Source organism: Macaca mulatta, chromosome 17, assembly GCF_049350105.2.
Source record: "Macaca mulatta isolate MMU2019108-1 chromosome 17, T2T-MMU8v2.0, whole genome shotgun sequence".
Classification (NCBI taxonomy): Eukaryota; Metazoa; Chordata; class Mammalia; order Primates; family Cercopithecidae; genus Macaca; species Macaca mulatta.
In genome coordinates this window covers 24,811,948-24,835,076 of record NC_133422.1, presented here as the reverse complement: position 1 = coordinate 24,835,076, position 23,129 = coordinate 24,811,948, and the positions used below count along the sequence as shown (strand labels likewise).

The 23,129-nt window shown below is 45.5% G+C and overlaps 2 protein-coding genes across 2 annotated transcripts in view; one reads left to right on the top strand and one right to left on the bottom strand.

Annotated features, from left to right (window-relative positions):
* The window catches only part of ERICH6B (glutamate rich 6B), a 52,604-nt gene extending 47,709 nt beyond the window's left edge, over positions 1-4,895 (top strand). The window contains exons 12-13 of the mRNA XM_077974329.1: positions 1,349-1,574; positions 4,677-4,895. Of these exons, the coding sequence (XP_077830455.1) occupies positions 1,349-1,574; positions 4,677-4,895 (445 nt within the window). The remainder of the gene's footprint in view (positions 1-1,348; positions 1,575-4,676) is intronic.
* Positions 4,896-13,211: 8,316 nt separating this feature from the next.
* Positions 13,212-23,129, bottom strand: part of COG3 (component of oligomeric golgi complex 3) — a 71,414-nt gene continuing 61,496 nt past the window's right edge. Inside the window, exons 21-23 of the mRNA XM_001096875.5 lie at positions 20,422-20,549; positions 19,561-19,659; positions 13,212-15,153 (exon numbers count right to left, since the gene is read on the bottom strand). Of these exons, the coding sequence (XP_001096875.1) occupies positions 15,124-15,153; positions 19,561-19,659; positions 20,422-20,549 (257 nt within the window). The 3' untranslated portion in view covers positions 13,212-15,123. The remainder of the gene's footprint in view (positions 15,154-19,560; positions 19,660-20,421; positions 20,550-23,129) is intronic.

Here is a 23,129-nt window from a genome sequence, read left to right as displayed (position 1 = left end):
CTTTCTTCATGTGATTCCCCAGAGATGTTGCTGCCCCAAGGGCACTGATTCTAGGAACTGCCCTTTGGGATTTGAAAAGCAGAAGCCAGGGCCAGAGGGACACGATGGGTTTGAAATGTCAAGAGAGGATGGCTCAGAGGGCAGGCAAGCCCCAGAGAGTAGGGTCTGGAATGAATGAGAGAGAAATGCATCCACCCTTCATTCCCTTGTACCTATCGATATGGGTGCCCTGCACTAGGCTGGGTAATAGGAATTCAGCAGCGCAGCAGACAGACAAGGTCCCTGCCCTCAGGAGTTTGTGCTTTAGTGAGAGAGAACAGATGATGGACAAATACAGTCAATTCTCATGATTCATGGTAGTTATCAAGTCATTGAGAACACTGCATTGGCCGATACTGAACCCCTTGCTCCTAGGGGAAATACACACATATATAATATGTGACTCACGTGGAGCCAGGGATGTGCCCAGAGCAGTGGGAAATTTGATTTCCCATTGTGCACATTGCTGGCTGAGATTGAACAAGGCCGCGCTCTGCCTTTCTGCTCAGCTCTCCTGCAGAGGCAACCAGAGGACACAGGTGTCCTTACACGGGGCAGTGTAGTGCAAGAAACTGCAGTTCTGGGGCTGGTGGGACAGGGTTTGAATCCCAGTTCCAGCACGTGTCACTGGGACAGCCTCAGGCAAGTCACACGACACTTCTGAGCCTCCTATTCTTTTTTGTAAAATAAAAATTAAAAACAAAAACAAAAAAAAGGCACCTAGCAGGATGGGCTGCTTTTAGGATTTAAGATGATAACCTATGTGAGCTGTGTCTGTGTGCGTATTTCCCCTAGGAGCTATGGGTTGTTATTCACTAAATCACTGGCTTTCTAGAACATAATACAGTGAACAATGAGAACTTACCGTATCTATTCGTAAATTACATGAAAGAAACTAACAAGGCATGGCAACAGAGAGTCCCACAGGGAACCGGGGGGCTGCTCAGACTGAGGAGGTGATGTCTAAGCTGAGACCTGCAGGATAAGTAGATGCCAGCCGTGCTACGTGGGGCAAGGGACCTTTGCAGGCAGAGGGCAGAGCATAGCAAAGCTGTGAGCAGGAAGAGCCTGCACCCGCCAGGAACTAAAGGAGAGGGAAGGAGGGTGGGACAGGGCCATAGGGTGAGGCCAGCGCAGAGGACAGCGCCTGGTGTTGGGCTGGTTGTCCATATTGGAGCTTCTCCTACCCATCAAGTCCCTGTCAGGCTTTCTGTGGCCAAGTGAGGAAAAAGAAAGGGAAGGAGAGGAGGAAGAGCAGAGGCCCAGGGCTGAGCGCCCTGGCTGCCTGACATGCTTTCTCTTGGTGCAGGTTGAACCTGAGCTCCAACCTGGGCTACTACTTCCCCAAAGACAAACGTCAGAAGGCCTGGAACTGGTGGAATCTGAACATCCATGTCCACGCACCCCCTCTCCAGCCCATCTCCTTGAAAATCAATGAGTACATCCAGGTACAAATAAGGAGCCAGGATAAGATCATCTTCTGCTTCACCTATGAACAGAAGCGGATTTGTTTAAACCTGGGCACCAGGTACAAGGTAAGGTCATGACTCCCCACACCCTCCACCAGGTGGGGTGCCCACCTGTACAAAGGCCACTGCTGGCTTAGACTGGCCCCTGCCACAGGCCTCCAGGCTTGCTCTACATATGCCAACCCGTATAAAAACAAGGCCACTTTGCTTTACCTGATGTTTAAGTACACACAAATACATTCATGTAACTTCCCAGCACTGTGAGCTTAAGCTCTGAGGAAATTCACATCAAAATGCTCAGGCTAGCCTGGGAAGAATGACTTGCACCTGTTGCCCCAGGACTTTGGAAGGCCGAGACAGGTGGATCCCTTGAGCCTAGCAGCTTGAAACCAGCTTGGGCAACATAGCAAGAACCCTTCTGCACAAAAAAATTTTAAAATTAACTGGGCATGGGCCAGGTGCATTGGCTTATGCCCGTAATCCCAGTGCTTTGGAGGACCGAGGCATGTGGATCACTTAAGGCCAGGAGTTCAAGACCAGCCTGGCCAGCCTGGTGAAACCCCGTCTCTACTAAAAATACAAAAAAATTAGCTGATCCCAGTGACTTATGCCTTTAATCCCAGCTACTCGGGAAACTGAGGTAGGAGAATTGTCTGAACCCAGGAGGCAGAGGTTGCAGGGAGCCGAGATCACACCACTGCACTCCAGCCTGGGTGACGGAGCCAGACCCTGTCTCAGAAAATAAATAAGTAAATAAATGAATACAATTCACTGGGCGTGGTGGCTCTCGCACCTGTAGCCCCAGGTGCTTGGGATGCTGAGGCAGGAGGGTCACTTGAGCTCAGGATATGATCCTGAGAATAAAACACAGATGTCATGCTGCATTATCTCACTTGACACTCGCAGCGGCCATGTCAGAAGTCAGGGCCAGAAACAAGGGGGAATCTGTGTCCCCAGGCCTGCTGCTGTGTCCTCTTCCCTCCTCCCCAAACCCACTCTTCTCTACACAGATGATCCCCTGGAAGTTCGAGGCACACTGCCCAGGCAGGCAGGAGAGGACCAATGCTGTATTTGTTTCCTAGGGCTGCTGGAAAAATCAGCACAAACTAGGAGGCCTGAAACAATAGAAGTTTGTTCTCTCACAGTTCTGGGCCAAGTCTGAGATCAAGGTGTCTGTGGGGCCACCGTCCTCCAGAGGCTCCAATGGGGGACCCTTCCTTGCTCTCCCACCTTCTGATGACTTCTGGTGTTCTTGGCTCATGGCAGCATCACTCCAGTGTCTGCCTCCACCTTCACACAGCCTTCTCCTCTGTGTGTCTGTGTCAAACCTCCTTCTCCTTTTTCTTAAAAGGACACCAGTAGTTGGATCTAGGGCCTACCCTAAATCCAGAAGGAGCTCATCCTGAGAGCCTTAACTTAATCACATCCACAGAGACCCTGTTTCCAAATAAGCTCACGTTCCCCAGCACTGGGGTTAGTACTTGGACATCACTTTTGGGGGACACAGTTCCACCTACTCCAAATGGTGAGGCTGGACCCCTGGAACTCCAACTGTAATGGGGGAAGAAGGCGGGCTCCTGAGACCCTTCCTGAGGACCAGAGTCAAGGAAAGGAATGAGGGTGTCCTAGGCTCCCCCAGTGAGGCCTAAGCAAGGTTCTCTTCCTGCTCAGCTCCCCCAGGCTATTCCACATGGAAGGCTCCACTTTACAGACCCCCCCACCCAGAGAGGTGCCCAGGGCCCCTGGGAGCAGGACTGCCTTGGCAGACAGATGGATGGACATGTCCCCTGGGAATGAGACAGATGGAGAAGTGGGCTGATGACAGGCAGACTCCAGCAGAATAGATGCAGCTGTGTGCAGAGTAGCTGAGAAGAGAGGAGGGAGTGTGCTAGGTTTCGGGTGACCAGACACACCAGTTTGCTCAGGACTGAAGAGTTTCCTGGGACATGGGACTTTGAGTGCTAAAACTGGGAAATTTCCAAACAGGCCTGGCCTGCTGGCTGCCCCCAGGTTCCCTCGCCTGGCAAGACCTCCTATTTTGCAGGTGAATAACGACATCCCAGCATCCTTGCCTATCCTGGATTTCTCAGAGCAGCCAATCCAGTGAAGAGGAGGCCAGCACTACCAAGCCCAAGTGGCCATTTGCACTCCTGCCACGGCCAGGACCAGCTGGGGCTGGACAGCATGAGGGCCTGGGGCACTGGCCTTTGAATGGTGAAGGGAGGAGGGCGGGGACAGGAAGGCAGTGCCCAGTGAGGTTGCAGGAAGGGCTGCTGTGGGCAGAGAGACCAGGGGGCCTGACGCCTTGGAGAGCTAGAGTCCCGGGGAGGGGCAGCTGTGCCTGTGCAAGGCGTGTCCCAAATGAAGCAAATCAGCACCAGTGTAACTAATCAGAGCTAAAGAAAGGAGACAGAGCCTGGCACAGGGTCAGCCCAGGCGGGCAGTAGTGTGCCCGGGGAAGAACAGACCCCTCCATGCCCAGCCACTCTACCTCCTGGGTGACTCTAGCCTGTGGTCTGAGCCCATAGTCTTCTATAAGATGGACATAGGTTATTGTGTGGCTAAAACAATAACAATATTGTGTGAAGACATTTCATACGCATAGGAATGGAGCACACAGGCATCGTCCTATCTTATCCCCTCCAGGAGACTCTGTCCTCTGTCTTCTGCAGGCTGCAGACCCAGGCAGAACTTGGCATAGAGGCGGCCTCCCTGGGCCAGGCCTTCATCTAAACAAAACCCAGATACACTCCCAAGGAGCCTAAGGTGGAGGCGGGGCTCACAGGCAGCCACTGTGAGGCATGCCAGCCCTTGCAGAGCCCCATGGTCGGGACCCACGGGGAGAAACCCGGCAGCCCCAGGAGAGCATGGCCTTCGGAGGGCAGGCTGCGCCAGGCCACCAGAGCTGCTTTCCCTCAGGTTTAGGGCCAGGCATGGGCGTGGCCTCAGCCCACATCACCATGGTCCACATGACCACAATACCAGCCAAGCGAGTGTATTTGGAAGCAGCAGGAAGGTGGCAGGTGGCGGGGCTGAGAACACAGATCTGCTTTCTCGGGTGAAGGCTCAGGGAACACTTGGTCCTGGCCACAGGAGGCCCGGCCTGGGTCTGGGGCACGGCGCTCAGGCAGCGTGCATTCTCACCCAGTCCTCGGTGCATCCCCGCAGTTTGTGATCCCGGAGGTGCTCAGTGAAATGCAGAAGAAAAGCATCCTGGAGGCAGAGCCCGGCCCAACAGCCTGCAAGATCCGGGTCCTTCTGGGGAAAATGAACAGGCTCCTGAATTACGTGACCATCCCTGATCTGGAAAACTTCACAGAGGCGGTCAGTACATCACTGATGGACAACAAGTACCTGAGGAAGATGTTCTCTCAACTCTGGTTTTAGGGCGGGGCTTTTCTGGCGTCCACCAAATGTCTTGGGAAGGTGGAGACCTTGGGAGCTCCAGCAAAAAAAAAACTCCAAAGACCTATTGACGTTCTGTGAGAGTTGCTTTGTAATTTGGGACCTGTCGTAGCTCCTTGGTTTGAAATACACATTTTTGGCAGGAGGGCTGACAGAGTCTGGGGCTGAGCACAGAAAACGCCTGATAGCCTGGACCTGACAGCACCGAAGCAAGTTGTCATTTCAGTGACATATCAATGCCTGTCCTGCCTGCTTCTACGGTCACTCACTCTGTCCTTTTGTGACTCTCAGTACTGGCCTTGACTTAGGACAACGACTGTGCTCACAGCCAAGCTCTGTCTTTTGTTGGCTGTGTGATCTTGGGCAAGTAGCTTTATACTTCGGTTTCCTCATCTGTAAAATGGGCCTAAAACTAGCAACTATCAGCACAGAGTTGGGAGTATTAAATTAGTTAATGCACATACAGTCCCTAGAACGGGGTCTGAACCGTAGGAGCCACTCAGTAAGTGTCACTCCAATTACTGTCAGCTTGGGCCTTCCTTCACGTCTGGGCAGCTACTGGGAAGGGTCTGTGAGACAATCAGGAAGGCAGAGTGTCTGCACTTCCTTGGGCTGCAAAGGCAAAGCCCCTTCAGCTTCCTCAGGCCTTTCTCCTCACGACGCTCCCTGTGGTTACTGAGCCTGCGCACAAACCAGGCGGGCCCCAGTGTGAGCACTGCGCAGGCTCTAGCTCCTGTGGCTCCAGGATGCGGGCAGTATTTTCTCAAGGACACGGGGATGCAGAGAGGTTAAAGGACTCGCCCAGGATCACGCACCAGTACGTGATGGTCAAGACTGGCATTCCAGCATACTCGACTACAAAGTGACGTCACTGTGGTGATAAGATGAGTATGTTTATGACCGCCCCCACCACCGCTCCAGGGCATCTCAAAGACTCAAGGCCTCTCCAGGTGCTACTGCCCTTATCCTACCTTGTTGCACGGCGCCTACCCACCCCCACCCCACTCCAGGGAGCTCTGGAGGCCAGTCCCGGCCTCCCAGCTGCTGCTGACTTGGCACAAATCATGCATCAGCCTTGGGGGGCTCCAGCCGTTCCTCCTGGTTTTGGAGCCTCTGGGCACCACCCCAGAACACAGCACCTCCTCCTGAGGCTGAGAGAGGCGAGGCTACATGTGGCCCAGTGCCCGGATCCCCCACGCTTCCTGCATGACCCCAGAGGCTCTCTCCAACCCTGAACTCATCACACCTCATCCACCCCTGCCAAGCCAGAGGGAAACCCAGATGGCAAACCCGTACCGGCCCAAACCCAGTGCCCGAAACTGGTGGGTGACTGAGAGCTCGAAAGGATGCACATGCCAGCTCCCCCCAGAAACTGGGTGGGACACGTGGGGTCACTGGTAACAGTTACCAACTTGAATAGCTAAAACAAAAGGGAAAAATGTGTCATCTGGAGATAAGAACACTGACCCGAACTGAAGATGCAGTGGATCTCGGAAATGACTGGAGAGCCTGCAGAACCCGACTTTCTGCCTCCCAGTCTTCGACACTCATCTTGTCCTGGAGACGTTTTCTACGCATCTCAGGTCACACGGCTTTGTCTCCCAATCACTCTCAAAAACACCCCAGTGGTCTCTGCAGTTGGTCTTGATTAAATCAGGAGACCACGCTTGGTCCAATCCAGTGCAGTAAGAGCAGGTGGGGTTACATCTTGTAAATGACTCCCAGCTGATCTCAGAGCACGAGTAGGGGCAGCTGTTTCTAGGAATAGGAGACTTGAGCTGGTCAGCCCCCCAGGGGATGATTTTATACAACCTCAGGACACCTGCAAACTTCCCAGAATGACCTGAGCTCCAGCCTCAACCAAGACAGTGTAGAAAACCCCAGACCCTGCCAGGTGCAGTGGCTCATGCCTATAATCCCAGCAATTTGGGGGGCCAAGGTGGGAAGATCACTCGAGGCCAGGACTTAGAGACCAATCTGGGCAACATGACAAAACCCCACCTCTACTGAAAATACAAAACTTAGCTGGGTGTAGTGGTGCATGCCTGTAATCCCAGCTACTCAGGAAGCTGAGGCATGAGAATGGCTTGAGCCTAAGAGGCACGGAGGTTGCAGTGAGCCAAGATTGCACCACTGCACTCCAGCCTGGGTGACAGAGTGAGACCGTCTCACAAAAAAGAAAAAAAAAAAAACCCAGGCCAGGTACAGTGGCTCACACCCAGAATCCCAGCACTTTGGGAGGCTGAGGCAGGCAGATCACTTGAGGTCAGGAGTTGGAGACCAGACTGGCCCACAGAGTGAAATCCCATCTCTACAAAAAATTAGCATGGTGGTGTGCACCTGTAGTCCCAGCTACCTGGGAGCTGAGGTGGGCGGATCACCTGAGCCCAGGAGGTCAAGGCTGCAGAGAGCTGTGTTCACACCACTGCACTCTGGCCTAGGCTACAGAGTGAGACCCTGTCCGAAAAGAGAGGACACAAGAGGGGAGAAGAAGGAAGGAGAGGGAATGGGAGGGGAGGGGAGGGGACCGGACCCTTCATCTAGTAATTAGCCATTCTCTACTGTGAACAGTGACACCCAAGTGCTGCCTTCACGGCCCTTCTCCCTGAGGCTTTCCCACTGTCTGCCACCAACCTCCACTTAATGCTTTGTCCTCACCCCCAAACCGCCATCTGTGCAGCTGAGCTGGGACTAGGACAGTCAGGCTGTCCCAGGCACGGCACTACATGTCACTTCCTTGGCCTGACAGTCACACCTTGCTGGTGAATGCTGTCATTGGCTAACACACAATAGTTCTTTTGTTGCAAGGTAATGAGCCATCAATGACTACTGTGGTAGCATCCCTTTATATAGCCACAAAGTTTGAGTGCCTGGTTAGTTCCACACCTATGCTCAGGGTGCACAGAAACTCCTGTCCTTACCACACATCAAAGATAGAAGCTCCCAAGTGGATCTCAGCAACACACAAGTCATCCCTAGCGTGCTACTGTCTCTTAGCCCCAGCCCCAAGGCTTCCCCACCCATAGCCCCATGCCCTCTCCACGCGGAACTGGAAGGAGGTGCACGTGCCCTGGAATCAGCCCTGGGTTTGGGACTTGGTACGAACACTTAGCTGTGTGGCCTTGGGCAAGGGAATGAGCCCTCTGTGACTCAGTTTCCTCCTCTGTAATATGAGGACAATCACAGAACACACCTCACAGGGTATAATAAGGATTATAATAAGGATTAAACAAGATGACATAGACAAGGCACTCAGAACAGCGCTTAGTATTATGAGTCTAAGCACTGTTATTATCAGTGGCTTGTTATTATCTTGTTATCTATCGGTCAGTTCCTCTCCCTGATCCTTCTCCCTTCACACAACTTCTCACAATGTGATTCCACAAATGCAGAGGGTTGTAAACAGGTGGCCTCACAGGGGCGTTTTCTTTGGTCAGCACCTGTTTTAAAATATTTTGTTGCCAACATTTGAAAACCAGGGGATTTCACACAGAAATAGGATTTCCATCTTCTATTGTAACTGCTGCCCTGCGCGGGCTATTATCAAAGACTGGACAGAATGAGTTCTCAGGCTATTTTCTTTTTTTTTTTTTTTTTTTCCTTTTTGATACAGAGTCTTGCTCTGTCGCCCAGGCTAGAGTGTGCAGTGACGCGATCTCGGCTCACTGCAACCTCCACCTCCTGGGTTCAAGCCATTCTCCTGCCTCAGCCTCCTGAGTAGCTGGGATTACAGGTGCCCGCCACCGCACCCGGCTAATTTTTGTATTTTCAGTAGAGATGGGGTTTCACTATCTTGGCCAGGCTGGTCTCCAACTCCTGACCGCGTGTTCCACCTGCCTCAGCCTCCCAAAGTGCTGGGATTACAGGCTTGAGCCACCGCGCCCGGCCACTCAGGCTATTTTCATAAGGAAAAGTGAGTAACAGCACCTCATAGACTGTGCAGGAAGTAATGAAAGTAGCCAGCTGGCCAGGAACTGGAAAATCCAGGTCTATTAGTTTGCTGAGGCTGTTATAACAAAATACCACACACACTGAGTGGCTTCACCAACAGAACTTCCTGTCTCAAGTTCTGGAAGCTAGAAGTCCACGATCAAGGTGTCGGCGGGCTGCGCTCCCTCAGGGTGCTGGGAAAAGATCCGTGCCAGCCCTGTCCAGCTGCTGGCATTCTGCTTGGTGGCTGCCTTCCTTCACATGCTGTTCTCCTGGTATGCATGTCTGTGTCAAATGGATTAGGGGCCCACTCTACTCCAGTGTATCATCTTAACTAATGACATTGGCAACGACCCTGTTTCCAAACAATATCACATTCTGAGACACCAGGGGTTAAGGTGTCTGCTCACAATTCAACCTGTAATCCCCTCTCTGCCCCACACCCTTGACCTCTCCCAGGACCCCACACTGCTGAGGGAACAAATTCTCTCTGACACAATATCATGTTGTCTTCAATGACTTGGTAGAAAAAGGGTCTTCTCCTAAAAATGAAAATGAACTAAGTTAGGCTGTTCATCAACAATACTAACCCAGTAGGTTACACGTAAGAATTTTCGGGTGGGTAATTAATCAGTGAGTCCTCCAAGGGAAATGAAGCCTCTTCCAGTGCACTCGATTAGGCCATACAGCAAACATACACTGGCTGGGTGTGGTGGTTCACACTTGTAATCCCAGCACCTTGGGAGGCCGAGGCCGAGGGACTGCTTGAGCTCAGGAGTTCAAAACCAGCCTAGGCAACATGGTGCGACCGCGTCTCTATTCAAATTAATAAATAAAAGCAAAACAAAACAAATACACACTGAGCACCCACCATGTGCTCAGGAGACAAGGGGGAACAGGCTGTCTGCACTCGGGGATCAGAGAAGCAAGCACAGCAAGGCAAGGATGTTGTTTTACAGCAGAAGCGCAGTGGAAGCAAAGGACAGAGGCTCAGGGGCGAGGGGAGGGGCCACGAGAAGCTGTTTTTCAGCTGGGCTGCAGAATGAAGAGGATTTGGGGGTCCGGTGCCTGTTGGGAGCCCCTGGGAGAGGCAACGGCATGTGCAGAGACACAGAGAAGCCGCCATCAAGGACAGACACAAGGTTATAGCACATGCAGATGTGATAGGCAGGTCTCCTCTTTTGGGTGTCCAACCCCGTCCTCCTTTATGGGAGGGAATCGCCCTTGTGAGCTTTTAGTAACAAGAGGCAGAAATCCTGCCTCCAACCACAGAAACTAAAAAAAGTTGCATCAGTCAGGGTCCTGTGAGAAACCACACCAACGATTCGTACAGGGACAGTGAAATGTCAACTATTAAGAAGTTAATTCTAAAAAGGGTAGAAGGCCGGGCGCGGTGGCTCAAGCCTGTAATCCCAGCACTTTGGGAGGCCGAGACGGGCGGATCACGAGGTCAGGAGATCGAGACCATCCTGGCTAACACGGTGAAACCCCGTCTCTACTAAAAAATACAAAAAACTAGCCAGGCGAGGTGGCGGGCGCCTGTAGTCCCAGCTACTCGGGAGGCTGAGGCAGGAGAATGGCGTAAACCCGGGAGGCGGAGCTTGTAGTGAGCCGAGATCCGGCCACTGCACTCCAGCCTGGGCGACAGAGCGAGACTCCATCTCAAAAAAAAAAAAAAAAAAAAAAAAAAAGGGTAGAAAAGAATTGTAAAACTCAATTTAAATTTAATTCAATTAAAAACCAGCAAGTGCAGAGTGCAGCTCTCCCCTTCTCTCTCTCCCTCTCTCAGAAAGGTGCTAGTGCACAGGAAGTGGCTGCCAGGGCGCAGAAGCTGGTTCACAAGAAGCTTCCTGCTAGGAGGCCAAGAAAACTCACTGGAGAGTGAATGCCACTCTGCTGACAGCCACAATGAGGAAGGAAACACATACACACCAGAAACAGAAAGGGATCCCTTCCCTTGGGCCTCACAGCATACCTCCAGCACCCTACAAAGCCTAGCACTGCACCAGCTGGCAAAGGAAAAACGTTTGCAGGGTCCAGCTCCAGAATCTCAAGGTAGGACAAGGATGGATTTGTAGCTGAGAGGCAATACATTGAAATCCTCCTCCTCTATTCCAGCACTCAAAGCATGGAAAACCAGACACACATGCACAGACACACACACATGCCCCATGGGGAGTTAGCCTGGCCAAGATGAAAGCAATTGCAGTGACTCCAAGTCCAGGCTCGGCCACAGCAGTGGAGACAGTCTGAACCAACGCTTCCTACTTCAGACAAAAAAAAAAGGGGCCACATGATGCTTCCTGTTCTTATTCCTCTGGTTCTCCAGCCTCCAGTCTGTCCCCCCATATCCTCCCGGTAAAGTCCTTTACTGCTCAAATTAGACAGTGATTATGTTCCGTTGCTTGTTCTCAAGGACCACAATAGATACAGAGGAGGAGCAGTAAGGAGATGAGGCTGGAGCACGGGCAGGGGCTCCCCTGAGACCACTGTGCCCTCAGGAGTTCAGAGCTTTATATTCCAGGAGTAAGGGGGCGCGGAGCTGTTAATAAGACTGGGCTCTTCCAATAGAGATATTTCAATATTCCAAGGAGGGATTGAAAATGAGGGCCTTGACCCAGGGCAATGGTATTGGAAAAACAGAGGGAAAAAATTAAAGAGCTGTCTGGGATAGAAAATGCACAGGACTTGGTGGTAACGGGATGATGTGGGGAAGGCTGCATGACTTGGACAATGAAGTCACGCAACACTTACTGAGCATCTTCTGCAGACACTGTTCTAGGTGCTGCATATGAACAAAATTCCTTTCCCAAGGAGTTTGTGATCTGGGTTGGTAGGCAAGACAAAAAACAAACAAGCAAAATACATCATACGTCAGGTACAAAGACAACTAACGCAGGTGAGGGGGACAGCAAGTGCTGGGGACTGGGACTTGCTATTCTATATAGCAGGATTTCGCCACCTCTGCTCCACTGACATTTAGATCCAGATGATTCTTTGTGATCGGGACTATCCAGTGCATTGCAGGATGTTCAGCAGCATCCCTGGTCTCTATGCACTAGAAGCCAGTAATACCCCACCCCTAACACACACACACCAGTCACAACCAAAACATCTTCAGATACTGCCATATATCCGGGGCTAGGGATGGGGGCAGGGATCGCCACTGCTGCAGGCCATACTCGGATTTTTAGTTTTGTTTTCTTATGGACCAGCACATCTATCTTGGCAACTGCTCCGTGTATGTGAGAAGGTATATCCTGCAATGTTAGGGTTTCTGAATTTACTAATGGGAAACACGACCATCCAGCTGTGATTCAATCTATAAGATAGCTGGCCTTAGACTCTTCCTTTAAAAAAAAATAGTCAATGTCAAGAAAATAAGCATATGAAAACTCTAAGAGTAGTTGTCTAAGCTAAAAGGAACTAAAGAGATATGACAACCAACTAAAACTTTGAACCCAGGATAAAGAAAAGCTATGAAACATTTTGGGGAAACAATTAGGGAAGCTGAAATATGGACTTCATATTAGATACTACTGAATTTCTTTTTTAGGTGTGATAATGGCATTGGGTTATGTAGGAGAATGTCCCTATTCTTTGGAAACAGATGCTGAATTATTTAGGGTATAATTTAACGGTAAAGTGTCACAATGACTACAACTTCCTTTCAAATAGTTCAGCAAAAGAATATGTATGGGTATGTTTGTATACACTGTTAAAACCCACTTGATTTCCTTTAACATGTGTAAAAGTGCCTAATCTTGTAAGAAAAGTTATTTTAGAATATAGATAGAAAAAAATCTGGAAGCTATATGCCAAACATTCAACTGTGGTTGGCAGTTATAAGTTGTCTTACTTATAACAGCAGAAGAAAATTTAAAGATATGGTGTTGTTAAACCAGAGGAAAAAATACAAATATTTTTGGAAAATGGATGGAAGAATACAATACTACTAAATTTCAATACAACTATGTATGTCAGTACTATGCTGACAGTACTCATGAAATTGTCAGTTTCACAAAGAAAAAGTTAAAATGTCTTTTAACTAATGAAGCATTAAGATGCTTCAAAAATGTCTTGCCACAGTAATTTTCTTGCCAAAGGAATTTATACAGCACAAAACTGGCAAAATCTGAGTCAGATTGATAGAGTATATTAATGTCAATAGCCTGATTGTGATATTGTGCTATAGTTTTGCAAGATGTTACCATTGGGGGAAGTTGGGCAAAGGGTACATGGGATCTATCTGTATTACTTCTTAAAACTGCACGTGAGTCTGATACAAGTTATCTCAATTAAAATTTTAATTAAATAAATTTTCCTCAAGGAATCCACCACACACATATCAGACACATGAGGACAAGGTAGGAAGCAAAAATCTTTATTTTTAAAAAATTCACATTTATTAAAAACAGCAATTTCTAGCCAAATAATATAAAGCATTTTAAATTATTTGAAAGTATATACACTCTTTGTATAAGTGAACACTTGAAACTGTACAGATTTAAACAAGTAATCATTTAGCAAACAAGTTGGGTCACTATTACCTACTCAGCACTTTGTAAGGTGTTTGAGTGTTTCAGAAATAAAAGATCAAAACACAAGAACCAATGTCATTAAATATTTTTATAAGAACACACTCCACTCTGTACACCAAATTAAATCAGTCACAGTACTTACTGTACAATAATCATGCCCTCATTTCTTTGGAAAGGCTATTAAAAATCAAATGTACATATAATACACAAAACTGGATATTTTACAGTTTATTTCATTAAACATGTATTTAAAAAACACTTAAGTATAAGTAAATACAATCTTCCTAGTTCATTCATTTCATGGCAAAGAATGAATATGGGCCCTCTTACCTTCTACCTTCTCAAAATAGAGAGTAATAAGCTCGATCAAGCAACGTCCATCACCAATTTAAACTGAGTGAAAAGGAAGTGACCTGTTACAAATGACAACAATCAGGGTAGGTAACCCATCTGCACCCTGCAGAAGTGCTGCCTCAGTACATTTAATGAGTTACAGGCACCTACTGCACCAAAAGGTCCCCTGGTCCCATTCCAGAACCCCTGACAGTGTCCACCTCTAGACTAGTGTTTGAATAACTCAGGATTCTTTTTGAACTAAGAAGGTGGCTGCCTTCACATCGGTAGCAAAACCAATCCAATAAGCAAATAGGAATTTGTTGGAAAATTCATAGATATGCATAATTGATGATCCCTGATATGGTGTGGTAGTTTTCAGATGTGGATAGTGTTTGTCATCCTTAGGTTTGCTGGTAAAATGTATTCAGATGTAGCCGACCTGGAGATCCACACGGCTGGTCCACAGCACAGCACAGCCAGCTCAATGAATAGACAGGACATGAAAGTGTTTGCTTTTCAAAGAACTGCTAAAACCAAAGGCAGTGTGCAGAAGGCTGGTGACCTGAACCTTCATTCAGGAGAAACACTACTCATCAGGTTTCCTTCTCTCCTTTATGCACCAAATTTAAGACACCTTAATTGGTACTTTGCACTCACAAACACGCACTATCATACCATGAAGATACTCATTAAAGACACCGCATGTATCTATGATGAGAAGGCTGCAGCTCCTTGCTTTAGAACTGTCTGCACCTAAGCAATTCAAGTGGCACAGATGCTGGAGCTTCACACAAAGTCCTTGTATCTTTAAACTACCTCACATCAAACAGAGAGAAGGATGACACCCCAAATTCCCAGGAAGGCAGAATGTATCCTCAGAAGCAACCAATCTACTCCAAACTAAACTTCAAAATGACAGGAGAAACATTACATTAAATAAGAGTGTGGAAATAACATTTCACTGTGGAATGCTCAGTGGTTAAAAGTGTTACAGTGTTTCACGTTTTAGCAAACCTTACTCTTACAGGTCTTCTAATTCGCTGTATTTCTGTAAAGTTCTTTGCACTACTTATTGTAATCTATGTTTATTGCACATCTTTAACAAAGAACCATTTCACTGAGTGTCTGCCCTAGCTCTCTCTTCACATTTCTTGTGACCATTTAAATGAGGCAGTTATCACCAATCACACATTAATCTTTGGCATTTTGATGTTTCAGAAAAGAAAACACCGATCCCGTAACACTTTGCTTCTATTTCATTCTGCAGTCAGCACTGAGCAGCACGCTCGTGTGGTTCTCGGGGACATTCCCACATATGATTCCTCGGTGTCCTGCAGACCGCAAGACTTCTCAGCCTGCTCCTCCCAGACAGACCATTTAGGTGCACAGCCCGGCTGGCCTGCTTATTTAGAAACTGACAGCAGAAGGCTCAGCTGAAAAGCAAAATTAAGAGCTATGTTAGTTCTCCTATGGAATACTGTCCTCGAGAAAAGTCAAGGAGGGAGGGGAACCACAAGGGTTGAAAAACCTCAGCATCATGCAATATAGCCAGGTAACAAACTTGCATATGTACCCCTTGAATCTAAAATAAAAGTTGAAAAATAAAATAAAGCAATTAGAATGGAAAAAAAGAAGAAGAAGAAGAAGAAGAAGAAGAAGAAGAAGAAGAAGAAGAAGAAGAAGAAGAAGAAGAAGAAGAGGAAGAGGAAGAGGAAGAGGAAGAGGAAGAGGAAGAGGAAGAAGAAGAAGAAGAAGAAGAAGAAGAAGAAGAAGAAGAAGAAGAAGAAGAAGAAGAAGTTGTTTAGAGCCTCAAAAACAGAATGAGAGAAAAAGACCAAGATTTTTATGAGACCAGTAAACATGGCTGTAAAGTAGAAACTGGCCCACAATGTTGGTCTATTTCTGAGGCAGCCACTAGGCACTGGCATTGGGAGGCCCTGTCAGGGGTCACACTTCATTACCAAATCTAGGCCATCAAATCACTTAAAATCCAATGAGAAGAATGGCAAAAACAATATACAAACACTGACAAGGACAGAAACGTATCTCCATAATCCACTGTGCCTTGTTCTACACAGTGTGTTGTGGGAAGAGTTATGTGTAAGATGTCCTTTAAGTGACTTTTTTTTTTGAGACGGAGTCTCGCTCTGTCGCCCAGGCTGGAGTGCAGTGGCTGGATCTCAGCTCACTACAACCTCCACCTCCCAGGTTTACACTATTCTCCTGCCTCAGCCTCCTGAGTAGCTGGGACTACAGGCGCCCACCACCTCGCCCGGCTAGTTTTTTGTATTTTTTAGTAGAGACGGGGTTTCACCAGGTTAGCCAGGATGGTCTCGATCTCCTGACCTCGTGATCCGCCCGTCTTGGCCTCCCAAAGTGCTGGGATTCTGCGCCCGGCCTTAAGTGACTTTTAAAAATGCACAAGACAAGACATGACAAGTGAATTGACATCACATGTCAATTCTGACCAACTACAGGAGAAACCTGCCCACTCTGTGACGGAGGATTGGGACACCAGAGCCAGACACAGCAGTGATAGGAGGGAAATGGCTACCTGCACCTCAGGTGTCTGACACCCAGGCCTTGGAGCCTTGCAGGTAAATGCACCTGGCTGTGAACGTTCTATCAGTACAGCTGCTTCGCTGATGCAGCTCATCACCCCAATGTCATTTATAAATGAGTGCTGTCGGAAGAGGGATACAGAATCACCTCTGTGCTTTCCCTACCAAAGTACAAAGCCTGAATCTAATCATGATGAAAGAGACAACACCAAATGGAGAGACAGTCTACAGAATAACTGGCCTGTCAAGGTCAAGAAAGGCCGTCAAACTGCTCCAGGTTAAAAGAAGCTAAACAGATGTGACACCTGACAGCAGTGCATGACCTGGGACTGGACCTGGACTGCAGACATGTCAGCAAGAAGATCAGGAGGAACGGTACGGGGACTCTGATGAAATGCGCATATGAACTGTGAATCAGACACTGGTATCAACGTTAAGCGTCCTGCTTTGGTAACTATACAGGAGTAGTGCAAGAATGTCCTTGTTCTCAGGAAATACTCTCTGAAGTATTTAGGAGTAAAGGAGCACAGGGTCTCCCAACTTTCTCTCCAATGATTTAAAAGCGGGGCTTGAGGGACAGGGAAGGGAAAAAGTGAGAAAAATGAAGCAAATGGGGCAAAATGAAAATGGGGTAAAGGATATATGAGCACTCCTTACCCTCATCTTGCACTTTTTCTGTAAATTTGAAATTATAACAAACTAAACTTACAAAAATAACATCTTCTGCCATAAAAATGGATCTTATCATCCAAGTATTCCACATCTACATTCATGCAAGGGACTATAACTGGAGAAAAAAAAAAGACAACTAGGTTGCATGGTCTCTCTTGGATTTATATCCACTCAACTCAGCGGAGCCTCTCTCCTCATTCTCGGTGATGACCTTGCTTCTTATTTCACTCAGAAACGTGAAGCACTCGGAAGAGCACATCCGTGAGTTCCCGCCGCATTCACAGCCCCCATCCACGCCCACACACTCAGCCTCCTCCTGTCACCACGACTGGAACCCCCATGTGCCTCACAAAGGCCCCACCCTGCTTGTTCTTGAAATTCCACCTCACATTCTCAAGATATTTTCCCCTCCTTGTAGATCTTCCCCATGAACATAAAAACACACGTTTTTCTCCTATCTTGTTAAAAACACAATAATTATCCTGCAGAAAAATTTGGCTGGGTGCCGTGGCTCACGCCTGTAATCCCGGCACTTTGGGAGGCCGGGGCGGGTGGATCACAAGGTCAGAAGATGGAGACCATCCTGGCTAACACGGGAAACCTCGTCTCTACTAAAAATACAAAAACTTAGCTGGGCGCGGTGGCGGGCGCCTATAGTCCCAGTTACTCATGAGGCTGAGGCAGGAGAATGGCATGAACCCGGGAGGCGGAGGCTGCAGTGAGCCGAGATTGCACCACTGCACTCCAGCCTGGGCAACAGAGCGAGACTCCATCTCAAAAAAAAAACAAAAAAACAATGGAAGGATAACCCAGTAACTAATAAAAAGAGTTATCTATAGGGGAGGGAAGGGAAAGGCTGGAGGGGATTAGAAAAGGAACAAGACTTCTCCAAATGTACCTTGTTCTGTAATTCTGACTTGGAAACCATGCAACTATTTTACATCATTAAGAAATAAAATTAAAATAGAAAAAAAAAATTCTAAATATTGAAAAGAAACTCAAATATATATCGAGTTAGTGGTACAATCACATAGAAAGTAATTACTTAAAATAAACTATTAAGAAGTATTTTGACTGTACAAATATCTAGAACGATACAAATATCTTTTTAAAATGTGACCCATCTATCCACGTAAAGAAGTATCTACAGCCATAAAAACGAAGCTCTCTCTGATACACACAACACAGATGAGCCTTGAAAACATGCTAGGTGAATGAAAGAAGCAGCGATATGAGGCCATGTATTGTATGATTCCATTTAATGAAATATCCAGAATAGGCAAATCCACAGAGACAAAAAGTAGATCCAGAGAAGAGCAGGAAATGCAGGATCTGCTAATGGGTAAGGGGCTTCTCTGGGGAGTAATGAAAATGTTCTAGAATTAGATAGTGGTGATGACTGCACAACTTTGTGAATATACTAAAAACCACTGAACTCTGTGCTTTAAAAAAAGATGAATTGTATGGTATATGAACTACATCTCAATTTTAAAATTACCCCATTTCTCCCTCCAGCTACCACCCCATCTTTCTCTTCTCCTCAAAAGATTACAGTAACACTCCTCAAAAGATTCTGGCCAGGTGTGGTGACTCATGCCTGTAATCCCAGCACTTTAGGAAGCTGAGGCAGACAGATCACTTGAGGCCAGGAGTTCAAGAACAGCCTGGCCAACATGGTGAAACCCTCTGTCTACCAAACACAAAAATTAGCTGGGCATGGTGGCAGGCACCTGTAGTCCCAGCTATTTAGGAGGCTGAGGCACGAGAATTGCATGAACCTAGGAGGCAGAGGTTGCAGTGAGCCGAGATCACACCACTGAACTCCAGCCTGAGCAACAAAGTGAGACTCCATTTAAAAAAAACAAAAACAAAAACAAAAAACACAAGATATATCTACACTCACCACTGCCTAGTCCTCTCCCCCTAGTTTCTACCCACCCTAGTCAGGCTCTTGTCAGCCTTCTCAGTCTCCGCAAATTCCCTAGTCCTTACTATACACTACATTTCTAAACTATCCTCAACTTAAGACCATAAATAAAATATCCCCCACAGTGCCAAGCTACTCCTAATACATACTGGGTACTCAATAACTTCCATTTTTTTAATCTGGAAGTTATTAAAAAACTACAAATAGGGTGCAGTGTATACTGCTCGGTGATGGGTGCACCAAAATCTCACAAATCATCACTAAAGAACTTACTCGTGTAACGAAATACCACCTGTACCTCAATAACCTACAGAAAAATCAAAAATTAAAAAAAAAAGAAATTGTATTTCTCTTATTATGCATATTTCAAACAAAATTATTCTGCAAGCTAAATGCCACTATTTGAGTCTTTTACAAACAGGTCATTCTCTTAAACACAGCAATATTCATATCAGAAAGGATTAAACGGAATTTTAATCCTGAAATTAACTGAAAATTCCAAAACCATTCCCCAAAAGTTGGAGAGAAAATTCAAAGTCTAAATTCTTACTCATCAGAATAAAAGAAGGTACTATTTTTTAAATTAATACTAAAAATATGTTTGCTCAAAGACATTATCTACTCAAGTGAAATAACCAAGAGGGCTTAAAAGTAATAAGGATCTTCAGTCTACTGATTACCTGTTCCATAGATGGACAGGCAATGATCTGGATGTCTTCAGGGCTGAACTCTTCCTTTAACAGAGCATGGAACTTCTGGAAGACTTGCTGAATATTATTCTGAGAAAGGAGGAAAGGAGATCTTATCAAGTGAGTTGTCTTAAACATGAAGCACCATGAATGTTAAATCGTAATGATATTTGCCAAAGCGAGTGGAAGCAATGTATCTTTCATGATATTACCAAAGATGCATAATTTGTTCTTAATATTTCAATGCTGGCATAACCTGATGAAGACTTATCAGATAATGCTTCCCAGGAAGACTAAACTCTAGCAAGCCTTGCCCCCCTGAGAATAATTTTAAGAGTCTTCTGCAGCAATTTCTTACACAAAAGATAATAAAGTTCCTAGACACATAAAATATACTTTAAAAGTCAACCAATGCCTTGGGTAAGGACAAGAGCTCAACACAGAACTGGAAGTTATGAGCCCTAAATTTGCTCTGCCATTTAATCCCTTGGTTGCCACTGCAAGCCATTTATTTCTACTACTCACCAGTAAAATGGGGCATAATTCCTGAAGTGCTGGTCTCTTGAGAGTTGGGCCACATGCAATGTAAGGGTCTGAGTTTTTTGGTTTATTTACTATTTTCTACTTTCAATAGTAACATTAAAAACTTAAGACAAAGTGACAGTGGGGAAAAAAAGATAATCAAGACAGAGGCAGACTTTGTAAGCCTTTCATGAATCATAGTGATTTTTCAACTTCACTAGAATAGTATACCAACATTTCTAAATTTCTACAGGAAAAGGAAAATGGTAAATGAGGCAAAGAATACTTGAAGTCACCTGCCAGCATTCAAATGAGTTATCTGATACTCACCCTCACAGGTTTAAACAAGATGAACTCGGTATCTTTATTGCATAGGTACAAGGACATACTTCTCAACGTCACAGGCAGCTTTGTTTTTAGTGTCTTATACGCAGTTGCCGCAAGGTCACTGACCTTTGCTGGAAATAAATTAACCTCATTAGTGTCACAACAAAAAAGAAAAGAAATATTTCCATTTTAATTCAAAGGGGAATAAAGGGAGAAAAAAATAGCAGAAGAAAAGACTCTTTATTTCCCCAAAGAATTTCTTTCATTTTTATAGCTTATTTACCAAGTTTAATCATAAGCCCTATAAACATTCATTAAATATCTACTATACAAAATTCTAATCCCAAGGGCTAAGGCAGCAAAATAACTCCCCTAGCATGCTTCAGGACATTCATAAGAGCTGTAATATGTACCTTTGGAATTTGGAGGTAAGAGATTAAGGTTTAAAAAAAAAAAAGTCATTTTCAGAGAGACACTAGTAAGAATTACTTCATAATGAATGAGTTTGTTCATTTGCAGAAATGACTCACAGTAAGAGATGCTTAGATTATTCAGAAAATATCCACGTATATTTAAGGGGAATTAAATATCTATTTGTTATATTCTTATACTGTATTATCAGAAAGGGAACAGAATCCCAAAAAGTTATAACAAAAATAACTATGAAACCCTGTTCCATAGATGGACAGGCAACGATCTGGATGTCTTCAGGGCTGAACTCTTCCTTTAACAGAGCATGGAACTTCTGGAAGATTTGCTGAATATTATTCTTAGAAAGGAGGAGATCTTATCTTTATCTGAAGGAGTTACATAAAAAAGGAGAGTAGTAATCTGTATGAAGTATTTAAAAGAAGTTATCTAGAAAACTACAAAGAAAAAAGACAATTAACAATTTCAAAGATGCTCAACCTCACTCATAATTAAATAAATGTAAATTAAAGCAATGAGATATTTACAGATGATTGGCAAAAATTACTAAGATTGTGATATCCATGTTTGACGAGGGTATGGAGAAACAGGCATCTTTGTGTACTGCTGATGGAAGTATAAGATGGTTCAACCTCTTTGGAAAAATATTAGGCAGTATCTAGCAAAACTGAAAATGCAGATACTTTTTCCTTTAGCATTTCCACTGCTAGAAATTTACTCGTGGATATACTCAAAAAATACCAAGTTATGAGTATACAGAGATGTTGGAAACACACAAACTGCAAATAATTTAGGTTTCCATTATAAGAATTACAAAAGAAATCATGCTATAGTGATGTATTCAATGCATCCAATAAATAGAATAGATCAAGTTGGACATGCTATACAGAAAGGCCTCTAAGATATATAAGAAATGAAAAAGGAAGCGGTATGATACAATCCCATTTGAGTAATATTTTTAAAGTCCACATATGCTGGTATATACATAAACAATTTTGGGAAAGAAACTTTAATAGTAGTTGCCTCTGAGAGAAGGACTAGTTTGATGGTAGAAAATATAATTACTTTTCATTTTATAGCTTTTCATAGTTCAAATAATATGCCATGTAAAAAAATTTTTTTAATTGAGGAGGGTTGCAGTAAAGCAGGGTAAGAAAGTACCAATGCTCTTGCAACTGGAAAGGGGTCCTGCTCCAGACCCCAGGACAGGGTTCTTGAATCTTATCCAAGAAAGAATTCGGGCAAGTCCACAGTATAAACCAAAAGCAAGTTTGTTAAGAAAGTAAAATGGGGAAAGAGTAGCTACTCCATAGACAGAATAGGGTGTTCCCAAAAGTAAGAGAAGTAATGTGCCCACCCGAGATGCAATGCTTGCTTATATATAGGATAACAAAAAACACAGGGATATGTACTCTGCTACAAAGGTTTGTGATAAAGGGTTAATTTTTCTTAATTACTATATTTTGTAAGAAATCAATATTATTATCTTTAAAGCAAAATTAGGAATGCTTTTGTTCTCAAGATATCAGGGTATCAGGACATTCCTGGGTCTGGGTGTGTTTAGTAAATGTTATTAATCTGCTTCCTTAAATGTAAACATCTAGAGGCTAGGAATACCCAACCTCCTTGGAATGCAGCACAGCAAGTCCCACCCCCATTTTTCCTAGCTGTCTCTGGAGATGGAGTTGCTCTGGTTCAAATGTCTCTGACACTCTCAAGAAGAAAGAATAAATAATTCAGGAACTGCTTATTTTTCATTAATAGATGAAAGCTCCTTCAAGACCCTTACTTCCACGGGCTCTGCTTCTGTCATTACTAACACACCTCAGGGATCACTAAATCGGTCTTCAGAGCCCTTGAAAAGCAGAAAGTGGGTGTGCAGGCTGGTGACTAAAGTGTCCTCTAATTCCTAAAAAAGGTTTCTTCGTCAGAGTAAATTAACAAATGGGCATCCTAATTTATAACTCACTCTCCTGTGAGTTTGTTTGATCATGAAATGATCCCTGAGAACTTGACCAAGTCTGAATGAACCAGTAACCCTCAGTTTTTAGGGCAGAGGGGTCCAAGACAGTTCCTAGATTGTCCTCAATGCTCCTACTCCAAGGGGCCATAAATCTCTCTTTGGCATTCGAGTGTGGGCTTCAAGTACTACAGATTCATAAAATCCAACTCCATACCTCTGCTATGACTAAATGGGATAGAAGATACGACTACAAGATAAACTGAACTGTTATTGCTATATTCACTAAGATCTCCTCACTAAGAAAGAAGGAAATGGGTTA